Raw genomic sequence first — 16532 nt, forward strand, 5'->3', positions numbered from 1 at the left:
TTTCCCCTGGCATTCGGCGCCGCCGCCTCATCAAATCACAAGCCCCAGCCCGTCCCGTCAGCCAACCCGAGCCCAAGCCCCAAGGTTGGCGGCGGCGGCGCGGCGCCATGGAGTCCCCCTACGCTCTCCACCTCGCCCTCGCCGCGCTCGTCGGCGCCTCCTTCGCCGCTGCCTCCGCCTACTACATGCACCGCAAGACCCTCGACCAGCTTCTCCGCTTCGCCCGCGACCAACAGCGCCGCCGCAACCGCCTCCTCCCCGACGCCGACGAACTCGAGGGCGGCGAAGACGACGAGGACTATCCTCCGGCGCACAGGGACCACGATCGCCGCACCCTGCCCATCCCGCCGGGCCTACCGCCGCTCCACACCGGCCGAGAGGGTGGTAAGCCTCCCGCTCTTTTACTGTTTCGTTTCGATTCGATTCGATTCGATTTCTCATGTTTTTGACTCAAAAAATGGCTGCGTGCCACCTCATAGTCACGTCACGTGTCATGTCATCGGCGCTCTAATGCGCTCTATGGAAGTTTAGCATCAACTGCTTATTCGTATCATATATTGGAATGCACAATGTGCGCGATAGTTTGATTTGTTCAGTGTTCATTACTGTGCGCCCCCTGCTTGTTTTGATCTGCAGAAATAATGCGCGATAGTTTGATTTGTTCAGTGTTTACTGCACACCTCCTGCTTGTTTTGATCTGGAGAAATAATTGATGCTCCAAGTTAAGTTGCGATTGAAGTTAATGGCCTCGCGTACTTACTAGGTGTCTAGGTGTACTTTATCCACTGGCCAGTGGCTACTTACGAATTTCTCCCCCCCCCCCCCCCCCCCCCCCAGCCCCAAAGTGATTGTAGAATGTTGAAACTGTGTCTACAGGATTTAGGACGTGGGAGATCCTTCATTAAAGCATGGTTAACACTTAGCATGGCTGTCATATGAACCACTTATCCTGCTAATGTCTGTCTTCTTTATCTTTCAGGTAGGCCAGTCATTTCTCCAGGTTCGACTAAAAGAGTTGGACCTATTGTTAGACCGACTACACCCAAATCCTCTGTCCCCACTGTCAGTGCATTTGATAGAATTGAAGATTCAGATGACGAGGAGGATCTTGTCCCAGATGCCAAGAATGATACTGCTTACTTGGCCCCAAATGGTGCTGTTGTAAGTATCAGATCTCTATGCTACTCTGAACAATTGATGCCAATCTGTCTGCTAGTTCCACTAGAATTCTATCTATCAATTGCATGAATTCTTTGCCTTCAGGATCTTCACATTTTGAGCTTTGTTTAGCAAAATGCAACCTGGTTCAAAACTGCTGTATTTACTATTTAGGCCTTGGACTAAGTTACACCAGTTATCAAGTAGAGCTTCTTAGTCTTTGTTGCAATGCTAGTAACATATACTGATTAATTACCACACATATATTGTTGTGAGCAATGAGCATGTTTAGTTGTGTTTGTAGATATGAATCATGGTTCCATCTGTCTATCCTGGGCTGGTCTACAGCTGCAACAGTATGATTGGATTGTTGCCAAGTTAGTAACTATAGACCATTGAAAAGATTTACACTGTTCATTTGGTAAAACTGCTTATGGTATTAATAAATGGAAATGTATTCTTTTAATGTCGTCTCCTTTTATGTGTTCGGCAACTTTGATGTGCATTTTCTCATGTGCTGCAGTCCAACATTTCTTTTTTCAATGTAGGGGCAATATTATATTTTCCTTGTAAATGTGCCCTACTTATACTGGTATTATAGACTAACAGTGGTTTCTTTCATTTTTGTTCTTTCTCTCAGGGATCAGATCTCACAGATAAAGCGAGCCAAAATGGGGAATTAAAATCAGCACCATCAACGCAGATGATTAGATCCCATAGTGCAACTGGCAGTCTGCATGCACCCCAGCTTAACCCAATAGCAGCTGATATACTTCGAAAGGAACCTGAACATGAAACCTTCAGTAAAATCAACATCACAGCTGTTGGTATGGACCACTTTTTTTATCCTTTTATCTATTTGGCTGCACCTTTCATAAGTTAACAATATTGCTATTTCCTCATGGTGTTTTTCTAATGAAAGAATTAACATGTTTACCTCATATGCTTTGTTTTTCCTCTGCATATATGTACACATGCCTTGTCCCTTTTTTCCTGGGGGGGGGGGGGGGTACCATTGGGAGGTTACTTCTGTTCACTGGGGAGGTTGAGCATTGCAGTGTATTTTATTCTATGAATTATTGAATTCACTCAGTAATCATTATATCTTTTTGTTGCCTGTGCTCCGTGTTAGTTGCTACTCAATCCGTTCCAAATTATAAGACGTTTTGACTTTTCTAGATTCATTACTTTTGCTTCATATTTAGATACACACTACGTCTAGATGCATAGTGAAAGCAATGTATCTAGAAAAGCTAAAATGTCTTATAATTTGATGAAACAGAGGGAGTATTTTTCATTACTCTTACACTCCCTTCTCCCCCCTCACAGAGACTCCTTCTCCTGATGAAATCGAAGCATACAAGGTTCTTCAGAAATGCCTTGAGCTGCGTGAGAGGTACATATTCAGAGAAGAAGTTGCTCCTTGGGAAAAGGAGATCATAACTGATCCTAGTACCCCAAAACCTAACCCAAATCCGTTCAATTATGAACATCAGGCTAAAACTGATGTAAGTGCAGCTTTTCAGATATGAACATGTTGACTAGACGGATATGTCTAAGATAATTTCCTTTCACCTAATTATTTTCTTTCTTTCAGCACCATTTTGAAATGGTTGATGGTGTCATTCATGTGTATCCCAATAAACATTGTGAGTAATTAAGGAATTCTATATCTTTTAGTTTCTATACATCTACCTTCATGTAATGATGACTTGGTTTAGGGTACACTGATCATTATCTTTATCTATGTCTTTACAGCTAAAGAAAGACTCTATCCAGTTGCCGATGCAACTACCTTCTTTACTGATATGCACTACATCCTTCGTGTGTTGGCTGCTGGGGATATCCGAACTGTGTGTCATCACCGTCTAAATCTTCTAGAGCAAGTAATTCTTTGTGTTTTGTTCTTTCAACTGCGTGCTCTTTCCGCATGAGTCTTAGCCTAGTGAAGGGAATAATGTCCTGACGGCCAAGCCTGTTCATCAAAGCATGCAATGGTCTATGTTGATTCTTTGTATATGGTGTGTGCCACTTTGGTTGCTTGCCTTGCTTGGCCAGACAACAATCCAGGCCCTCGATTTCTAGTGCCTGGCAGCCTGGATTTCTTGCCTGGGAGGCATTTGCCTACCAGGGTTCAATCCAAACAAGCTCTATAGTCCTTTTCTTTTACTGAAAGCTGTGAGGGAGTTATTCACAGTGAGTCTTCCATACTGAAGAACAAGAGCAAAATATTTACAAAGAGTCTTCTGTACTAAGACAAAGCAACAACAGGGTTATGAGTAGGGCTACTAGGAATATGCATCCACGCATAAGCTAGCTTGATTCATAAATCTTACTAAGGTTGATGTCATATAGTGGATGTGTCCCAGACCAGGCTTTCAAGTTTGGTTGATTCATACATCTTACTGAATAATATGGTGCATGCATATATTGACTCTTGCTTATGTTCGCTCTTGTGTATGTCAGAAATTTAATCTTCATTTGATGGTTAATACGGATAGAGAACTGCTTGCTCAGAAAGCTGCACCTCACCGGGACTTCTACAACGTTAGGAAGGTTGATACTCATGTTCATCACTCAGCATGCATGAACCAGAAGCACCTGTTGAGATTTATCAAGTCTAAGTTGAGGAAGGAACCTAATGAGGTACATCCACCTTTTTTTGTTTCTGAACTTCTCTTATTGTTTCACGTTATATCTCATAGTTCTTCACCTGAGATCTGGGATGTGTTCTGCGGCCGACTTAACTCCAAAATTGCAATTTGTAGGTTGTAATCTTTAGAGATGGGACCTACTTGACTCTTAAGGAGGTTTTTGAGAGTTTGGACTTGACAGGGTAACTTCTAGATTTGACTTTGCTTGTGTATGTCTTTCAGTTACCAGTTTTGACGTAACTCATTGATTTCTCTGCCAGGTATGATCTCAATGTTGATCTCTTAGATGTCCATGCTGATAAGAGTACATTTCATCGTTTCGACAAGTTCAATCTGAAATATAATCCATGTGGTCAATCTCGCCTGAGGGAGATCTTTTTAAAACAGGATAATCTTATCCAAGGTGCAAATATTTTGTTTAGATGTCTTCCTGTCTCAGTTGTGGTGCAACTGTTACTCCCTCCGTCCTAGTATATAAGGTGTAACCACTTTTTATTCATGTCCCATAATATAAGGCATGCTCTCTCACAAACATTAATGCAGTAGTACTAGTGCTGAGAGAGAATTAAATGCGTTCTTGGTCTTTGAACCAGAGGTGGTTACACCTTATATACTGGGATGGAGGGAGTATTTACATGCCACATTTATCTCATGGTCAATGTAAACCTGACAGGTCGCTTCCTTGCTGAGCTGACAAAAGAAGTATTTTCTGACCTTGAAGCAAGTAAATATCAGGTGTGTTAATCTTTCATAACTTGTTTTCTAAGCACTGGAACTAGTTCTTCTGATTAGTGATCTTTCTAGTATGCTATTTTATGGATTCTAGCTATTCATTCTTCAGCTAATAACTCTTGCAATTACCTTCATCAGATGGCTGAGTATCGGATATCTATTTATGGGAGGAAGAAAAGTGAATGGGACCAAATGGCAAGTTGGATAGTGAACAATGAATTATATAGCGAGAATGTTGTTTGGTTAATTCAGGTTGATACCCCCATCCCCTTCTTTGGTTCAGTGTGTTCAGTAAAAATATGTAAAACTCTGGCTAGTCCACAATGGAACAAGAGTATAATTTTTGTGCTTTATTATTTGTTTCATTTTTCTCTGCAGATTCCTCGGATATACAATGTATACAGGGAGATGGGCACAATCAATTCATTCCAAAACCTCCTTGACAATATTTTTCTCCCTCTTTATGAAGTAACTGTTGACCCAGCTTCACATCCTCAGCTCCATGTTTTCTTAGAACAGGTTAGTGGAAATACTTGTATGTTCCACCCAATGGGTGGTTTCCACCTGATATTTGTTGTATTTTGTTAGGCATTATTTACATCATTTTCCTTTATTTACTTCAGGTTGTTGGGTTGGATTTGGTGGATGATGAAAGCAAACCTGAAAGACGCCCAACAAAACATATGCCAACACCTGAGCAATGGACTAATGTTTTCAATCCAGCCTATGCATATTATGTGTACTATTGCTATGCCAATCTGTATACACTGAACAAGGTACATCTTTTTGTGCATGGAATTCTTCACCATGTGCTCATTTAAGGATAAGTAACACAGAAAATCCTCTGCAAAAGAAGAAAGATAATAGTGTCATTTTCTTTTTCCATAAAATAAATTTTAGTTTGCAGTTAGCTTCTTGTTCAATATTCATCGGGTTAAATTACAGTGGTTGATTTGAAATTTTTTGAGAGTGCAGCTTCGTGAGTCCAAGGGCATGACAACAATCAAACTGCGTCCACACTGTGGGGAGGTACGTGCCTAACATTGGCTAAAAATGTCCAGATTGAACTTGAACATAGTGACCTGATTATTGTTATCTTCAGGCTGGTGATATCGATCACCTTGCTGCAGCATTTCTTACTTCACATAATATTGCTCATGGGGTGAACCTAAAGAAATCCCCTGTACTTCAGTATTTGTACTATCTTGCTCAGGTTAGTGATAGTATTTTTGTGTTTGAACATCCATTGGATTTTGATGTAGTTGCTTGAGAGGAACTAATTAATTATCTTCGGTCTGGCTGTATTCAGATTGGTCTTGCAATGTCTCCCTTAAGTAACAACTCACTGTTTATCGACTATCATCGGAACCCTTTCCCAACATTTTTCTTGAGAGGTCTTAACGTGTCTCTTTCAACTGACGACCCTCTACAAATTCACCTGACAAAGGAACCTTTGGTTGAAGAATACAGTATTGCTGCTTCAGTAATGTCCCTCCTTCCATCCCTCTATCTCTGTCATCTATTTTCCCACCCAGATGTTCTTAGTTTGGATTGCTTGTTGCTCTTGGCAGCTTTGGAAGCTGAGCTCATGTGACCTGTGTGAAATCGCTAGAAATTCTGTCTACCAGTCTGGCTTCTCTCACAGGCTCAAGGTATAAACTAATGGTTTATATTGCCATTTGTTGTGGGTCATGGATGGATTTTCCATCGCTTTTTTCCCCTGAGGTCTAACATTTGTCTGTTTTAGTCTCACTGGATTGGGAGAAACTACTACAGAAGGGGTCCGGAGGGCAATGACATCCACCAGACAAATGTTCCTCACATCAGGGTTGAATTTCGACACACTGTATGTATCTGTGTATTTAAATGATGTGTCTTCTTAAGTTAGCTTGTATCTGTTTATGATCTATCTTCTCGTTACCCTGGACTGCAGATCTGGAAAGAAGAAATGGAGCTGATACATTTTGGAAATGTTAAACTACCCGAAGAAATTGACAGGTGAAGAAGAGTAGGGAATTGTGATGGCGTGGCAGTGAAGTCTGGCAGTGGCTGTAACTGTAAGGGAGGAGAAAAGGTGTCAACATGATCCTGCCTTCGATGAATCTCTTGTTTGCAGAGGTATTATGGCTGATGTCGCCAAGTCATACTAGTATACTCACTCCGTGCCTAGGCCACACCATATATGAAGAATAAGCCGGAAAGCACCTAGTATTTAGAAGCGTTGAATCCAGATGTGCCATGAGGTGGGAGGCAACGCATCATGTACTTTCGTTACGTTTATATACGTGTACTGCTGTAATGGTGGATCGACGAATGTCTGTCATCTAGTGTTTTGTTAGCCAAATTGCATGGTAAATTAATTAGTTATCCAGAAAAAAACTTATGCTTTATACTAATGATGAATAAAAGGAAATCTTTAATGGGGAAAGAAGTGAGAATGCGCATCGTGTAAATAGAATGAAATAGGTGTTTGGCTGTTTGCGGCGGGAGGGAGGCAGGTCAGGTGCAAGAATGAATGAATGATACTCGTGCGTCCATGTGTGTATTGGTGGGCTAGGCTGGTCCTGTGCATCAATTCAAGCGGGACGAGGAAAGGGCATGGAATCTCGTACTAGGCTTACGTGCGGTACTAGGTTATACCACGGTCATCCTCGACGGAGGGTTTCGTACATTCATATTGTAGAAACAGTTCATATTGTAGAAGTGTAGAAGAGTTTTATTCTCATAATTTTTTTACTATTCTATAAAACTTTTATTTTTTTTATTAATATAGTGTCATATTAATATATAATGTCCATAAAACTCTATTAATATTAGTCTACTAGTATGAACTGCTTTTGGAGATGGCACGGGCAAGCTTTTTGGCCTTTTGGGGACGGATGGATCCATGGATATTGAAATAAGGATATTCATGATGTATGTTGGGTTGGATGGATGAGACTAGCTATTTCTCCTATTTAGTTGGATGGATGAAAGTAGATGGAATTAGAATAGTTGACTAATTATATCTATTAATGATTTAAAAATATTAACTACTAATTGAACACTAAAAATATACACTAATCTTAATTTTGTCATAATAATTACTAAGGCTAGATAACGAGCTAGCTCGGCTCATTTTGGCTCGTTAGGATAACAAGCTAACTCGGCTTGGCTCGTTATCTTAACAAGCCAGCTTGGCTCGGCTTGTTAAAAGCTCGAGCTGCCTCGTTAAGCCTATGTAAAATATAATATTTGTATTTATCTAGAGCTTAAAAATAGTAATAATACAATAATAATATATCCAATAATCTTAAATCTAACAAAATATTCATATGAACTAACATATCAACCAGTTATAAAGTGTAAGACATAAAATAATACAAAATCATTATAAGTTATGATGATTTGTTTTCTAATACTGTAGCTCGTCTGGCTCACGAGCTGCCTCGTTATAACGAGCTAAAATCTTAGCTCGGCTCGGCTCGTTATCCTAACAAGCTGAGCCGAGCCAGCCACGAGCTAACGAGCTTTGAGTTTTTCGTCCAGCCTTAATAATCACTAATTTGAAATAATGTCAATTAGCACTTATCAAAACTAATCCCATCATCATAATTACTAAGAGTCTGTTCGCTAGTTTGAAAAGTCATGGCTGAAAGTAATGTTCGATGATTTATTGTGAAAGAAAAATACTGATGACTGATAGAAAAAGTACGGCTTAATATGGTTGAGTACCGTAAACTAAGGTACCCCAACTGACGATATAAAAAAGCCCAAGGCTACTTTCTTAAAAGACCAAACGTCCCACAAAGCATTCCCGAGTTGAGCCAGGGCTACTCTTTTTTGGCCTAGGACGGGCCCAGCGAGATAGAGTCTCCTCCTCAACCCGCCCGGGCTAAGCCTCGAGCGAGTTTTCCGCCTCATCCGAGGCCACGCCTTGGGCGATTTCCTCCGCCTGACCCGACCCTAGACCAAGCCGATTTCTCACTCCGACCGCGGCCTCAGGCGATTCTTCCGCCTCGCCCGAGCCCCGGCCCCGGCTCAGATCTCATGTTCGCAGGCTTCCCGCGCACGATAACTATGCTGAGGATAGGACGCAGGGCGCGCTCTTACCCATGACATGGAATGGTCTTCGCTGTGCTACCTACCCCCGTCACTGCAGCACCTGACACCCGTCACTATGCGTACGGAGAGTCAGGAGGGATGGGAGACGTCAAGTCCAAAGCACTGTAGCCACGATAGCTACTGTCGCATCCAAGCATTGGTTAAGGGAAGAGGCCTTGAAGAAGAAGGCCACGACCCTGAACAGGACTTGGCAAAGCGTGAACAGGGTCAAACATCAAATCCACAACATCAGGGATGACTCGGCATGATCAACAGAAACGACCACGTCGAGGTTACAGCTCTAAGGATGAGACACCCTACCGCTACTACACCAACACCATCCCCCAATATGTACTCTAGGAATAGAATACAACACAACACATGTACACGCTATCCCTCCCCTTGAGACTATAAAAGAGAAGAAAAGGACCCGTTCAAAAGATACGCATGCAACAACACTTCAACACACCGTGACAACCACGGTTCACTCAAGCACACATACACTTAGCGAAACTCTCAGCCGAGACCTGGGTCACGTACCCTCTCTCGCAGTTTGCTTGTAACCTCTACTATAAGCACATCGGGTGCAAGATAGTACAAAGCTCCATCTCCACACCGGACGTAGGGCGTCGTTGGCCCGAACCAGTATAAACTTCTTATGTTCTTCTTGTATCACTATCTAGGCTCAGGGACACGCAGACTCGAAATCACCCGTTAGTGCTTGAACCACGAGTTCAGACACCGACAAATATACTAATAATCCTTAATTTATTTACTAATGATAAAGATTAGAAGATATGGAGGAGCTGGTCGACGAGATTTTTACGAACCAGAAAATCTAGCAACTGAAGGGTATATTAACTGTTTTATGGATTTGATGGTCCGAATGACCCATCCAACCAAACAGTAGTGATTCATGGATGATCGAATCTCATCCATACGAATCCGTACTGGAGATGGACCACGCGACCCGCCACCGCATCCCTCTGTAGAGCTAAATCAGGCCTGTTTGGTTTGCCCTTCTAAATTTAGTTGTTTCTAAATGATTTAGTCTATTTTAGTCACTCCAAAGTGACTAGAGAAGAGTAAAGGAGATTTAGTTCCATTTAGTCATAGGTAAAAGGTGACTGAATGAAACTAAACGACAATCAATTTAGCACCTGCAGGTTCTTCTTGATTGTTGCTGGCCGGACCACAGTTTCTTCTTGATTGAATAATCATCATTTTCTCATGTGTGGTGTGCTGCTTGAGAGATGACTTTCCTAGCTGACATGACAAAAGTAGGATACAGTGATATACAGCAAGGGAAAAAGGAAAGAAAGGTGCATGCCTAAACTGAATGATGTATCTTGTTTCTCTCTCTTTAAACTAATAAATAAAAGAACTAAAAAGGAAAAAAGTAATTGCTGCTGCTAGCTTAGTCACAATCACAATTAGATCAGGGAATTTTCTTTTTACAGAAATTAGAAGAGAAGACCTGAGCTGGTTGTTGTTCCCTTGCATGAAACGAAGAAAATGATTGATCTACAGTAGGTAGGGCCAAAAATGGAAAATGGTTAGTGATCCTGGGACGACGACGAGGGCGGGCTTGGTGATATGATGTGCGCGTAGAGGAAGTGGTTCCAGGTGTCAGGGAGGCCTGGGAGGCACCAGTGGATGCAGTCGGCGTAGGTCTTGGGGTCGGCCTGCTGCTCCGGGGTGAGCAGCTTCCCCTGCCGCAGCGTGTGCACGGAGGTGTGCGCGTCCTTGCGCAGCTCCGACAGGCCCGTGATGTCCACGAACTGCACCGGCACGCGGCGGAGGTAGCGCGCCAGCACCCCGAGCGCCACGCCGTGCAGCCGCCAGTCCGTCCCGATGTCCAGCCGTCCCGTCCGGTTGTTGCTGATCGGCTGCGTCTCCATAGCACACTTGATCCCGCCGTTGTTGCCCCACGCCCACGGCCTGCAATGCAATGCAATGCAATCAGTTGTAATCTGCAGCAATCAGCATCACATTCCCTTCCCAGCCTCCAATCCAAGGTGTTAATCATAGGCCTTGTTTAGTTTCCAAAAAATTTTGCAAAATTTTTCAGATTTCCCGTCACATCGAATCTTTAGACGCATGCATGGAGTATTAAATATAGACGAAAATAAAAACTAATTGCATAGTTTGGTCGAAATTGATGAGACGAATCTTTTGAGCCTAGTTAGTCCATAATTGAACAATATTTATCACAAACAAACGAAAGTGTTACAGTACCTGTTTTGCAAAAAATTTTGGAACTAAACAAGGCCTTAGAAGAGCTAGAGGTAGGGGGAATCTTGTGGAACCGAACCATTGCTGGTGCTTGTTCTCTTTTGGTAGATTTGATGCAAAGAAAATACTGTATTCATCTATAGCTAGAGCTTTTGCGCCCCTCCATGGAATCTAGTGGACCACCCTCTTGTTTGCCCTTTTGCGTCCTGACAGACAGGCATTCCCTTCCTCTCTCCCCCTTTCAAGTTTCAAGCACTAGAGAGAGCACTCCAAATGAAATAATCTACAAAGTGGAAGCTGCCTTTGTGTTATTAATAACTAGTACTGCTGCTGGGCAAAGGCAATCCTCCTAAAATTAACAAGCAGTAGCTTGGTTAGTTCCTCGTGAATTGATTCCCCTGGCCTGCTTGGGAGGCAGATGCAGATGGGCACTACATAAAACGAGAAGACAAGAGAGGAGACGAGGAGCACTAATCTATGGAATGGAATGGAACGGAACGGAACAGAACGGAATGGGTGGTCAGACTGGAGGCCCAGAAAGTCACGGCATGTTTCGGTCAGCAAATTGCCAGGAGTCCCTAATTTCCAAACGGTGACGCTAGTGAGCAGATTAGCAGCCACGGCACACCGCACACCTACTCCTACCTACCCAGCACAGCACATACTGTACACACGACGAAAGGAGAAGGACAAAAAAAACAAGACCGAAGATGAAGGGAGGGCCTGGCGTGATGATTCGTGTGTGCTTACGTGATGTGGTTGGGCGACATGCCCATGAAGAAGACTCTGGTTCGGTTGGGGTCGATGTGGCGGTCGACCCACTTGGCCCACGTCTTGAGCACCTCCCGGTACGCCACCGGCCGGTCCACCAGCGCGTACTTGCTCCACCTCTCCTTTCCCTGCTGCTGCTGCTGCTGCTGCTGATGGCCATGGCGATTAGTGCCTTTCCTGAGCACACATTACATTACATTACATTTCATCTCATCTCATCTCAACAAACACACTAATGAGTATAGACAGACAAGCTAGTGGTAATGCAAGGTCGTAATGGTTAGTAATCATCATCAAATGTGTTGAGACGTACATGACTTTCATCTCGAATGTATTGAGCCACCAGATGTATGAGTTGAAGACGAGGTAGTCGACGCCCTTCCAGTTCTTGGCGTGCTTGGCGATTGCGCGCCAGGCGATGACACGGTCCATGACGCTGTGCACCTGCGGGTCATCCGAGTTGGACTCGACCAGGAAGGGCGCCCAGTAGAACTCCACGGTGGCGTTGTAATCCTGCCATGAAATTTGCATTGCATTGGTGTCACAGATGAGAGAGAGATGACAGGCAAGAAAGCAGCCTTCCACAGATCCATCCATACGTACATGCGCCGTGAATACGTTGAGCGATCCGTTGTTGACGAACTTCTGCAGCGTCTTGTGGCCCCAGGGCACGACGGACTGCACCAGGCACACCATGGACTCCCACTGGTTGCGGTTCAGAGAGTCCCCCACAAACATGAGCCGCTTGTTGCGCAGCCGCTCAAGCAGCAGCCGAGCATCATACCTGGACCATCACAATTCACAATCCATTTGAGGAGTAAAAAAAATCTCAGTTGCCAGTGTGTCGGTGCCGTGCCGGTGGTGGATCAACGAAACGATCAGCAGGTGCAACATTCTACTACTGTTTTTCTAGCACTCTATTTAAATATTCTGCGGCATGTGTGCTAGTTCAGTCCCATACCATCCCATGCGAGCACATGGGGTGGGAATCCGAGATCTCAAATCTACTTGAAGGCATTTTGACCGTCCGAGCGACGATTGTTTCACCAGAGAGTCTGGCCTTGTTTAGTTCACTTCGAAAATCAAAAAGTTTTCAAGATTTCCCGTCACATCGAATCTTTATCTTTTGATACATGCATAAAGCATTAAATATAGACGAAAATAAAAACTAATTTCACAGTTTACCTGTAAATTGCGAGACAAATCTTTTGATCCTAGTTAGTCTATAATTGAACAATATTTGTAACAAAAGAAACGAAAGTGCTACAGTAGCGAAAACCAAAATCTTTTCGCATCTAAACAAGGCCTCTATTCCATCGTGCATTACGAAACACTACTACTACTTTGAGATGGCAGGCAAAGCATCGCTGATCGACCTTGCCACTCTGCAGTCATGTCATCTACCGGCCGGAATGCAATTGCAAGGAACGGTCAAAAGGGAAGAGGGATCGGGACGGGACGGGACGGGACCCCGCCGGAAAAGCCAAAGGAAAATCTCACTGGAGTCGGAGTCCTCTTCGGTGCTCTGCCTCTGCCATGGATACGGAGTTTGGATACCAAGCAAGCAAGCAAGCGAATTAAAAACATACAGTTGGGTCGATGAAACGAAGAAAACACAAGCGAGAAGACGTGATTGCCGCGAAGCACAAATTCATCGCCAATCTCAAGCACAAATACCAAAGGAAATGGAGAAGCAGCAAGTCGATCGGTACGGTACCTGGGCAGGTCGCATCCGTCGGGCTGCCACCGCCACTTCTGGTACGAGTCGTCGCGGCGGCCGTTGCGCATGCACGTCACCTGCTCCGTCAGGAACTCGCACTCCGACTCGCGGTACAGCGGCGCCTGCTCGCCGGCCGCGTCGAACGTCCAGCGCCCCCGGTACAGGTCGCACCCATCGGCAACGGCCTGGGGCGGCGGCTGCTTCTGGGTTTGCTGCTCCTCGTCCTGCCTTTTAGTATTGTCGACGGGGAGGGTGGTCAGCGGCGGCGGCTTCTGGTCGGCTTCCTTGCGATCTCGATCCTCCTGCTCCTGCTCCTGCTCCTGCTGCTGCTTCTGAAGGGCGTCCGCCTCCCCATCCTGGTGCGCTGCCTCCTGCAGCACCCGCAGGTCGGGTGACCTCGCCCGCCCGGAGACGCCGACCTCAACAGCGGCTCTTGTTGCTGGGACTGAGCTGGAACGGGAGGCGGCCTTGACCACGTCCTCGTTGTAGAGGAAGGTGGCGACGAGGAAGACGGAGACGACGAGGCCCGCGAGCGAGAGGCGCGCCGTGGGCCTGCGCGCGGGCGGCTGCTTGGCGGCCGGCGGCGCGGCGGCGGAAGCGGGCTTGCGGCGGTGCTGCATCGCATCCGAGGGGCGAGGCGATGATGATGTGATCTGATCTGAGCGATCTCCGTCCGCGCACTGCCCAGCCCCAGCCCCAGCCTGCCTGCCTGCCTCCCTCCCTCCCTAGATTGGACTAGGATTAGCAGCAGCAGCAGCAGGGGGGATCCAATCCAATCCAATCCCCTTGCTGCTATGGTAGCTAGCAATTCCAAGGTAAGGTAAGGTAGCTGCCAACTAAAAACTAGCACTGGATACAATACAATACAATACAACAGAGAATAGACGGACGGACGAATTGGATTCACGCGACGGGACGGGAATTGGTCTTTGTGGCTGTGGGGAGGTCGCTTTGCTTGGTTTGGTAGCTTCTTCTTGTTTAGGTTGGATCTCGCTCTCCCTCCCTCAACTCGTCTGTCTATTGCTGATGGATCTCGCTCGCAGCCGCAGCCGCAGCCGGGACAGGAGAGGAGAGGAGAGGCGAGGCGAGAGCAAGAGGAAGGCACTGCAGAGACAGGAGACGTTCAACGGCAGGGCAGGGGATGGAGGGATGGATCATGGAGATGGAGACGAAAAAGGGAAGATCCCTCCTGTGGGCCCCGTCCCCTCTCTTCTCTTGTGTTATTTATCTCTCGTATATAATAATCCCCTCACACACACAAGTGCTACCTGCTCCGCACACTTCCGGCAGTGGTTACCAAAAAAATTATTCCATGACTACAGATTTCAACCCTGCGACAGTAAGGGGGTGTTTAGTTTCTTTTTTTCTCAAAAAAAAAATTACTTTTTGGTTTATTATTTTGTAAAATAGAACTAAACATCATGCAAAATATTTGATAAAAAGATTGTTATTATTTATTTTGGATTTTGGTCTCAAAAGGCAAAAAAAAAACTCAAAAAGATCTTTAAGAGGCTCTTATGAGAGAAATAAATTCTGTATTTTAGATAGCACTAAGCTAACCTTAAAAATTTTAACATTTTGTATTTCATCACTTATACTGTAGTTGGTATTTTATATTTTGAATTCTACGGGAACTAAACACCCCATTGAGTAGTAACAATTTCCTCTTCATAGAATATTTCTTCCTTTCTTTCTTATCGGTGCAGGGCCATGCAATGTAATGCATGTCATGTACTCCTGCTGTGTCTGTGTGCCGCTACCATCCACGTTCCAACCGTCTTCTTTTTTTCCCTTTCTCCGTCGACGTTATGGTGAGGTTGGAGTTTGGCTTTGGGAGGAGGGATTTTTTTTAATTTTTTTTTTATTTTGGATGACTCGCACTCTCTTCACCTAAACCAAGGTTTATATGCTCAGTTTTTAAAGGTAAAACCAACGCTTATATATGAAAAATTACTATTATAGAATCTTAAACGTGTGAATTTCGCTATATACACATACAGTAACACATTTATTTAAAAGGCTAGCCATGCATGTCCATTTAATTAATCGTCCCCTTCGCTGCTTGTCTTAATTTAGGTCTTATTTGTTTTAGGCTTTGTTTAGTTCTAAAAATTTTTGAGTCTAAAAAACAAAATATTTTGCGTTTTTGCGGTTTGGAAGTAAACAAGGTCGAAATTTTTCAATCCCAAATTGTTTAGTCCCAAATTAAGGCATTAAGGGCCTCTTTGGCACAACTTCAGGGGCTCCGGCTTCATCTGATATTGTGCATTGTTCATTTGGTAAAACACAATAGCACCACTATTCATAAAAGCCGTTTTTATCTCTCCTCTCCTTCTTCTTTTACTGACACCGTGCACTATTCATAGGAGCACCCGGAGCCAGCTTCTCTAGCTCCTCTCCTATGTCGCTACAATACATGAATAGTACCGGAGCGGGAGCCCCTATGAGCCACGCCAAACGGGGCCTAAATAGAGGGTGTTTGTGTCTCTATTTTCTAAAATATTTTGAAACTAAACACGAAAACCAAAAAAATTAGTGTCATTTTTTGATGGGCTGTTCAGATTTTAGAGTTTTGGAGTTTTTGCAAAAAAAAAAAAATGTAGAAACTAAACAAGGCCTTAGCTTTCTATAAGTCTTTAGACTTTAGCTTTGAGGCCTTCCAAAAACCTCCTGGCTTTTGACTTCTAAAAGCTCACGGAAAGGCCAAACAAAAAGGCTCTTAAACTGGTACATAGATGATCGGCCACTTAGTGTTCAGTTTTTACGTGAACAACCATCGCTTAGAGCAGACTTGAAGCCTTGAAGGAGCAATCTGATAAATTAATGAATGGATGGGTGCACGCTGCGCCTTGCACGTACACAGCTAATAACATCTGTCGTTCTCAACTCATTGCTTCAACTAGCATGATTGGTTGATTCACGTATTCCGCTACGCCATCATGCATGCATGATGATATGATTCTGCAATCACATATACATACTCCTACGCATCACCGTCAACTCCTTTCATTCTCACTAGATTGAGGCCACCACTTTGCACCATTATTATGTTCCAGCTTGTGCATCAAACCAATTAAGGACTTTGCAGCATTATATTATTATATGCTAGTATATACATGTATGATTTGCTCTATTATCTTCTTCTTCAAGGATTAAAAAAAAACCTTCAGCTCAACATA

General features: G+C 44.1%; 2 protein-coding genes across 2 annotated transcripts; one reads left to right on the top strand and one right to left on the bottom strand.

The window, feature by feature from the left end:
* Positions 1 to 6972, top strand: LOC8084990 (probable AMP deaminase). The gene is made up of 19 exons (XM_002461231.2): positions 1 to 384; positions 980 to 1161; positions 1799 to 1985; positions 2488 to 2666; positions 2756 to 2807; positions 2917 to 3044; positions 3625 to 3804; positions 3927 to 3994; positions 4073 to 4215; positions 4486 to 4547; positions 4683 to 4796; positions 4923 to 5063; positions 5168 to 5320; positions 5520 to 5573; positions 5647 to 5757; positions 5854 to 6027; positions 6116 to 6196; positions 6292 to 6390; positions 6478 to 6972. Exons 1-19 carry the CDS (start codon positions 108 to 110, stop codon positions 6544 to 6546), a joined length of 2454 nt encoding a protein of 817 aa, XP_002461276.1. The 5' UTR covers positions 1 to 107; the 3' UTR covers positions 6547 to 6972.
* LOC8084991 (protein trichome birefringence-like 28) lies at positions 9868 to 14547 on the bottom strand. The gene is made up of 5 exons (XM_002463398.2): positions 13351 to 14547; positions 12237 to 12417; positions 11947 to 12146; positions 11613 to 11810; positions 9868 to 10568 (listed from the first exon to the last, which is right to left on the bottom strand). Exons 1-5 carry the CDS (start codon positions 13971 to 13973, stop codon positions 10184 to 10186), a joined length of 1587 nt encoding a protein of 528 aa, XP_002463443.1. The 5' UTR covers positions 13974 to 14547; the 3' UTR covers positions 9868 to 10183.

This window comes from Sorghum bicolor, chromosome 2 (assembly GCF_000003195.3).
Source record: "Sorghum bicolor cultivar BTx623 chromosome 2, Sorghum_bicolor_NCBIv3, whole genome shotgun sequence".
Lineage (NCBI taxonomy): Eukaryota > Viridiplantae > Streptophyta > Magnoliopsida > Poales > Poaceae > Sorghum > Sorghum bicolor.